Raw genomic sequence first — 8,187 nt, forward strand, 5'->3', positions numbered from 1 at the left:
TTTATTTTAATGATAGATTCTGAAAAACCTAATTTCGTAAATTCATGTGACCCTACAAACTCAACACGATTAAAAATAAAATTTAGCACTTTTTGTGAGATCGTAAAACAATTGTACTATAGACCACGTAAAAGAGTACGATTTAATATTACGATATCTCGGCTCCAGGATTATATTTGGAATTTCATTAAAAACAGGATGTAGCAGCGAAGTTTACATCTTATTGAAACACAAATTATCATGTCTTTATATATGAAAATCTTATAAAATGTGTAATTATTAATACATAGTTCATTTAGACTAGATTACTGGCAAGTTAAGAAATTAAACCCCAAAAATATAAAAATCTTGACAGTGGACAAATCGGTAGCGAGAAAGTTGTTATATAATAAGTTAAAATTGTCAACACTAAGAGAAAATTAAAAAAAACAAATTATAGTCAAATTTAAATCAATATTAATAAAATAAAAAACACATGTTTTATCGAATTCGTATTTAAAACGAAAAGTCTCATTTAAATCAAATAATCAATCGCCTTTTGGTAATAACTGGTTCTTAACTTAATTTGCGCTAACGGTGTTAGACGTACATCAACAATCGCGCCAATTATTCGAATATCAACAAACTGGACAGTTATTATTAAATATTTATTATTTCTCGAGAGGATATATAGCGCTATCTCTACGGGTATAAATTAACAAAAAATCGGTTGCCAATTGTTTGATTGCCGTGTCCTATCTATGTATATTTAATCTATGATAACTGATAGCACTTCCTTGGTAAATAAATATTTATTTATTATCAGGTATAACTTAATTTTTTTTTTGTGATCATTCATGACATTTTTTAAACTTATTTTGTAATTAATAGTCTAAATATTGAACTATTAAATAACAGTTATACTATTTGAAATATAGTAATAATATGTTAAGAAAATATTCCCTTAATATCTTTAGTGTTAAATTGATATTTTCTATTAATTATATTTTTATATAAAATATATATTTGTGTTTAATTTTAATGTATCAAGAAATGGCTTCACCTAACATGTATGATGAACTCAATGTCGGTGATTGTGAGATATATGTACAGCGACACAACATTCAGCAAATATTAAAAGACTGTGTATTTCAATTATGTATTTCAAAGCCTGATCGGCCTTTGACTTTCTTCAGGCAATATTTTCAAAAATTAGAAATGGTAAGTACAGAAATTAAATAATCAATTTAATTATAAAATTTTAAGGGAAAAAATATGTGTTTACAGTGAATTTAATAGCTTAAATAATTATTTTAATGATAATTGAAAGAGTTTGTAGTTAAGGTGATGATCAACATTTTAAGTTTACTTTTTTTTACATCTCTTATTTCATACATAAAAATTACATTGAGCATATTACTGTAATAAAATATTAATAAAAGTGATAAATATAAAATTGAATAATTTTTGTATATAAACGTAAAAAAATATTGGACATGTTAATTATTATTCAATATCTCTTTAATTCAATTAGTGATACATTACTTTTATACTAGTTTTGGTACATTAATTTGTTTGAAGATACAAAAATTACTGCCATTATATTCATAGTTGGCCAGTAGAATTATAAAATAATATCAATTAACAATTTCTACAACTTTTAATATAAATTAACAATTTACTGAGATTTTTTCAAGATAATTTATGTGTTCTTAGACCGCATGAGGATCATATTTTAATAATAAAAAATATTGAAATTTTTTTTTTAATTTAAATTTTTTAAAGTTTAAAATAATCAGTGTTTAGTGCATATTGCCCAAAAATTATTAATTAGTCAATAAAAATTATAGAATAAAAACTTATTGAGTAAAAAGTATTTAAATACAATGAATTGATATGTAGTGCTGATGGAGTATTTTGTTTTTTGCTTTCCTAAGCCCATAAAAAAGGGAGGTTTTCTTAACCAATGATACTCTGGGACTCCAATTATTGAAATGATCTCTCGTTTGACAAATGAAGCCTACTGTGATTGAATTTTTAACCCGAAGCAGTGCGTGTCATCACTGTTATGTTACCAGCATAGTCACATGTCCTTCTAAATCATCTGTGCAGATGGAGTGTGCCTTGTAAATCTAATTTCATTTGAAAAGTGCTAAATAATAATAAATAAATATTTTAAACTCAGCACAATAGGGACATAGTTGATACAAGTATAGATAACTTAAAATCACTATTATAAAAGACTTTTCAGTATATTTCTATAGATAGTATTTAATTTTTAAAAGAAATTATTTGATTATTCCAAAAGCAATTTTAATAAGATGGTTTGAGATATTTTTTAAAAGAATCGGAATCATTATTTATGGTTTTAATGTAATTTTTATAAATGTTTACTTAGGGTTTATCACAAACATTTGTATATATGTTATGTATGTTATTGTGCATATTATATCTACTTTATAGTAGAGATCTGGTTGTTAATACTTCACTATTGTATGCAACCAAGTTCAATCAAATTAAAAAAACAAAGTACATTTTTATAATTTTATATTTATTACTATTTAATTTGTGTAACTTACATTTGAGTTTGAAACAAAAAAAAAGTATTTTATGAAGTCAGGTAACTTTTTGAAGTTCATGAATAGTATATACATAATAAATATGAAGAAAAGAAATTTTAAATGAAAAATTAACTAACTGTATTAATGAATAGTATAATTCAATTTTTTTTTTTGAAAAATAAAATTACAATATAAATTAAAGTCATACAAATAAAATATTATCCAAAAATATTTTGTTTTTATAGTAAATTCACTATCAAATATGTATTTCTTATTAACTATTTCATTTGTTAAAATTGTATTAAACAATATTAAAATAATTCTTTCTTTTTTACATCAATAATAAAATATAATTGTTGATGAGGATTGGGGTTATTTTTGGTATAGTTTCTTTTCAAAATTATCTTTGGTCCATTATTAATTTTAATATTTTTTTTTTTATTACACTATGATATAAATAAATTAAAATTTATATAAAAAATTCAATTTCCGTGCTGTAATCAGAAGATTAAACTGAGGTTATAATGAAAATATTAAGATACTATATTTATGATGTTAGAGAACATTATAAAATAAATGAGGTATATTGTATGTGGACAAAACGTTTTAAAATAAATTAAGCTTATTCTTGAAAAACATGTTTAAAAAAAATAATTTGAACAATGTTATATTTTTAAAAATAAAATGAATTGATTTTCAATGGTATAGACAAGCAATAATTCATGTTGATTTAGAGTTTTATTTCACTCAATACATTGTAGTAAAAAATCTAGTTAAAACTTACATTATTAATAAATATATCTTGCTCTAATTCTTTGTACTATTTAAAAGGGGTTTTTAGCTAAGAATTAATTGGTTTAAAAAAATAAAACACATAAGTTAATAGTAAAAAAGGTTACTTATTAACAAAACTAATGCTATTTTTAAATAAAATGACTTATTTGTAGTATACCATTCACATTAGTTCTAGAGAATTAAAAAAATATATGTTTACATAAATATGTATGTATGTATAAATATATACATATATATATATATACACACACACACTAATATTGATAACAATTAAAAATAGAATTTTTGAGTGTAACAAAATACATTTTATCTTATATTCCTAAATATATTACAAAAATATAGGTTAAATTTCAACATTTAAATTAACTGAAATACAACTTAATATTAATTACAATGTATTATTCCCTGAAATAATGTTTAAAATGGAAAACAATTTTTTAATTTAAAATTGTGATTACATACTTTCTCATTAAGAGTTTTACTACTAACCTAATTATTATTATTTAAAATATTTCCTTAGTCTGATGGTTTTTGGTTAATATATTCTGGTTTCCACAATTGGTTACAAAAAAAATTATTGACCAAATTAATGTCATTACTTATAGCTGTCATTAATTGATCAGATACTTTTTTACTGTCTTCTTTATTAAACAGAGCCATTAATGGTAAACAACCCTGAGCTAAATCCTTTGCCAATGATACTTCAATTTGGTTTTCTTCTTTTTCCATCATTCTTTTCATGTGTTTCTGTCGAGCTTTTATTATCAATAGTTCTCTAACTGTTTTCAAACGTTTGTCTGACAAACCAAATAAATTAAGAAATGCTTTTTGACAAACATCTACACAATTGTAACGCCCAAGTGATTTTCTTGAAGATTCTATTGAATCATTTTCCAATAACTTGTCACTGTCTTCTTTAGATTCCATTGATGTAACTGATGACGTTTCATCAAAATCAGAGTCATCGTCTTTGTCAGAATCACAATTTATACCTATAATGAGAATTATTTTATAGTTAAAAATCATTCTAAAATATTTTATTGCTATAATAATAATATAACTTTAAACACAATATAATATCAATAATGATGAAAAAATTTAATAGATGGATTTTAGTGTTAGTTTTTATGTAAATACTCACTTTTTTGTAAATTATTATTTAAAATTTAGAAAGAAAATAATTTACCATTTGACACCTCCCTCAATAATAATTAGATTCATATTATCAAAATGAATAAAGATAAGTCAATAATTAAAAATTAATAAAATTTATTCTTATTTATATGGTATAACTCACTAAATTTCATAGAATTAAGTGAGCACATATATATCACATGAAAATTAGGATTTCTGAAGCACTAGGAAATTTTTTTTACCAAAAACTAAGATTATTATTTTTTAATTTAACATATATTTCAACTTTTCAAAAACTTCATTAGTTGGAATTGTTTATATTACTTTACAATTTATGGATACTTACTTGTTAAAAAATCGTCTGTTATTATTGAAGGAATTCTATATTTACAGTGAATCCTTCGAAGTAATTTACCATTGGCTGTAGTTTCCTTACTGAAAAGTCTGTTTGCAACAGGGCGTGCTTCAATAAACTTTTGGAGAAATTTATTTTGAATATCTTCATTTTCCATCTCTACAAACATCTTAAATAGTTCATCTTTAGATTTTTGTGGTACTCGCTCTGAACACTTCTGTGGACACTGGCAAAGATTATCTGAAAAGTTTATAATTTAGCCATGAAAAATTAAGATTTTTAAGTATTAAATAATAATTTATACTAAATTATTCAATATAATTAGAACATTGTTAATTTAACTTTTACCTGGTTGTGTTTTGCTGTCTTTAAATTTTTTTGTTAAATTATTTGATTCCAAATTTAAATCTGGGGATAGTTTTCTCTTATCACCGGGGTTGTCAGAATCGTCAACAGAGTTTTTCGCTTCAATTTCAGCCATCTTTTTTGAATTTACTTAGATTACATTCGCTTTATTATTTATCTTCTAATAAACTAATAATAAAACATTTAATAGAATTCGACTTACGTAAATAGTTAACTGTAGAAACCTTATGAAATTAGAACCAACGATAAGTGCGCTCTATAAGCGCGTGTAAGATCAGAAGTAAAAAAAAAAAAACAAAAAACTGAACAACTGTTGTCCATTCGCCAAATCAGTGTTTTTGTTTTCGATGGGGAGAGGTAGGAAAACACATGCCTCACTGAGATACATTGCTGCCAACCACACAGTTATCGTCTTCTTTTTACTGTTTTCTCAACTATCATCATAATATCCCGCTAATTCATCTCACAAGTACTTTTCAAAAGATGAACTAGCTGTAATGTGCATCAAAACAAGTTGTTTTAACAGTATAAGTAATGAAAAGGAAAAGTTTATAACACCATGAAGTTCACTAAATTATTGTTTATTGTTATTATTATGATATTTGTTTGTTTTTGTTATTTCATTATCTAATGTTCCGTTCAATGACATAGACATGATTCTTTGACTTAAAATATTTATTACAAATATAATACATAACATTTGCCTCACATAATTATTATATAATAATTAATAAATTTTCTTATTTCAAATTCAAAATAATCATTACTAAAAAAATCATTCTAATATTAAAAATTAACAAAGTTTTTTTAAATTTGCGATAAAAATTATCATTGGGGGAAACTTAAAAAAGTAAAATTAAAATGTTTATGACAATAATATTTTTATTTTTTAGAATTATTAAGATTGTATTCTAGGCATTAAATAGTAAACGGTTTATAGTTTTATTGATATTCATTCATATAATATAAATAGTGTTATATAAAGAACTTATTAGGGAAAATATAATTAGCATCTTTAAAAATATTGTTCTAATTACGACTGTGTATTGATCCCAATTAAGTATTTAGTTTTTGCTACAAGATCTAAATGTAAAAAACAGAATAATAATATTTTTTTAATTATAATTATAAATTAATTCATATTTTCTCAATTGGGAAAACCATAATAGCGCTAAAATTCTAGGTTATTAGAATTTCTCTCCCTTACCCTCAAAAAAGCTATTTTTCTTTAATACATGGTATATACATGGTGATCCTTTTATTATGAACCACTTAATTAATAGAAAATTAAAAATAATATTGATCAATAATATTTTTTTTAGTTTATTTTTGATAATGTTTTTATCAATTTACCAATCATTAATAATTTTTATGTTCATCCCTTGTACCTTATAATGTTGTCAACATTATCATTTAAATCACAACATACATAATTATCTAGCTCGTTCTTTGAGATAATTACCTACAAAAAATGAAAAGTCGATAACAGTTTGTGAATTAATATTTCAGATAATAATTTAAATGAAATCAATAATTTAATGTAAATACTGGTTGTTAGGTGCGGGTGTTGTTATTTTAGCGCTATACATTTCTCCTTTCAGTAAAGTATGGTAATGTTAATGACTACTAAAATATTGGTCCAAAAGTTGTTATCGACCAGTCATTTTTTAATTAGATAATTATCTAATAAATTAGCTAGTTAATTATGTATGTTGCTATTTGATAAAATAACGCCCTTATAAGGTATAAGGGATGCTTACAAAAAATACTTCATCATTATTTAATTAAGAAAGCATTAATGAATTATTCTATATATATTTGCAAAGGTTGGATATTTTTAGTTGCTTGTCATGGGAAATTAAAATAGAGTGATGTAGGATTAAAGGTAATTTAAATTTTTTAAATTGAATTTTATCTTTAAAGTAGTCACAAGACCTTTTGTTTTTTTAAAACTCCAAATTGTGAAAAAAATTTCTAAGGATATGTAAGTAATTTGAGAAATATCTATCACTAAAATAAATACTTGAAACATGACACATTGTGTGGTTTCATATTAAATAAAAACTATATTCTATGTAAAAAAAATATAGAAAAAACTCTTTATTCACTTTTAATAATAATACCCTAATTTTTTCTTATTCGAAAACACAAATATAATGCTTTCATGCCTTGAACCATTTTGTATAGTGAACATTTTTTAATAATAGTAGTTTAATATTGCTTAATTTGATTGGTGCATTAATTAGAAACTAGTGATAAAATACAGTAATACATACGTTGTATTTCAGTTAACGAATTACCTTTCGCCTTAAATAACTGATTTTTTCAATCGGTTATATTATTTCTATGATTCTAACCGGTCATGATAATTTTGTGACTTTTTTAATCTACCTGGCTTAACACAAATTTTTCTCTATCTTCGATTTATGTTAATTTATATTTAATATGTATATGTGTAGAGAGTTTTGAAGGAAAACGGTGTTCGGGCAAAACATTTAGATATCTATGACTTATTACTCTATATACTATTTTTTTAAAAGAGTTATTGATTTCCAATCGTTAACGTTTCATTTTAGACCTACATTTGCCTACTTTGATATTACTGTCAGAAATATAAAAAAAATTAAATGTTGCATAATTTTTATAAATATTACAAAACGTTTTTTTTGGTTTATTATTTTTGTCTTCAATCTTATCCTATTATCTTTTAGTCATTTTTTAGTGTAAGAACAATTTTTATATTTTATTTTTTATTCAATAAAGAAAAGATCTTAATTACTGCAAAAAAGGAGACCTGAGTGAAATCTAGTGTTTTTGTGCAGTAGTTCGTGTTTAGTAAAAAATATGTTCACTAGATAGCACTCGATTGTTTTATAATTTATAATTTTATTACAACATTTTTGTGTATTATTGTTTTTTAGCTTCGATGCGAAGCGGAGAAGGTATTAATTTTACTATGTGTTTTTTTTTTTTTTTTTTTTTTTTTTTGTCTGTTGC

General features: G+C 23.4%; 2 protein-coding genes across 3 annotated transcripts in view; one reads left to right on the plus strand and one right to left on the minus strand.

Moving 5' to 3' along the window:
• The first annotated feature begins 871 nt into the window (after window positions 1–871).
• LOC126906821 (cAMP-dependent protein kinase type I regulatory subunit) overlaps window positions 872–8,187 on the plus strand; it is a 56,944-nt gene continuing 49,628 nt past the window's right edge. The window contains exon 1 of the mRNA XM_050687698.1: window positions 872–1,200. Within this exon, the coding sequence (XP_050543655.1) occupies window positions 1,021–1,200 (180 nt within the window). The 5' untranslated portion in view covers window positions 872–1,020. The remainder of the gene's footprint in view (window positions 1,201–8,187) is intronic.
• On the minus strand, window positions 3,662–5,525 carry LOC126906828 (uncharacterized). Of its 2 annotated transcripts, XM_050687714.1 has the most exons (4): window positions 5,393–5,525; window positions 5,173–5,319; window positions 4,816–5,064; window positions 3,662–4,327 (listed from the first exon to the last, which is right to left on the minus strand). In XM_050687714.1, the coding sequence occupies exons 2-4, from the start codon at window positions 5,303–5,305 to the stop codon at window positions 3,852–3,854; spliced, it is 858 nt and encodes a 285-aa protein (XP_050543671.1). In that variant the 5' UTR covers window positions 5,306–5,319; window positions 5,393–5,525; the 3' UTR covers window positions 3,662–3,851. The 2 variants fall into 2 exon arrangements, with proteins under 2 accessions (XP_050543671.1, XP_050543670.1); XM_050687713.1 differs by having other exon boundaries at window positions 5,173–5,515.

The sequence above is a fragment of the Daktulosphaira vitifoliae genome, unplaced genomic scaffold (assembly GCF_025091365.1).
Source record: "Daktulosphaira vitifoliae isolate Bord-2020 unplaced genomic scaffold, ASM2509136v1 Scaffold_5, whole genome shotgun sequence".
Classification (NCBI taxonomy): Eukaryota; Metazoa; Arthropoda; class Insecta; order Hemiptera; family Phylloxeridae; genus Daktulosphaira; species Daktulosphaira vitifoliae.

Excerpts from the sequence above, each read along its gene's own strand:
- LOC126906828 (XM_050687714.1), bottom strand. The coding sequence starts at position 5,305 with ATGGCTGAAATTGAAGCGAAAAACTCTGTTGACGATTCTGACAACCCC. Across the intron at positions 5,065-5,172 it reads AGACAGCAAAACACAACCAG|ATAATCTTTGCCAGTGTCCA; the intron begins GTAAAAGTTAAA and ends TAAACTTTTCAG. Across the intron at positions 4,328-4,815 it reads AACAGACGATTTTTTAACAA|GTATAAATTGTGATTCTGAC; the intron begins GTAAGTATCCAT and ends TTCTCATTATAG.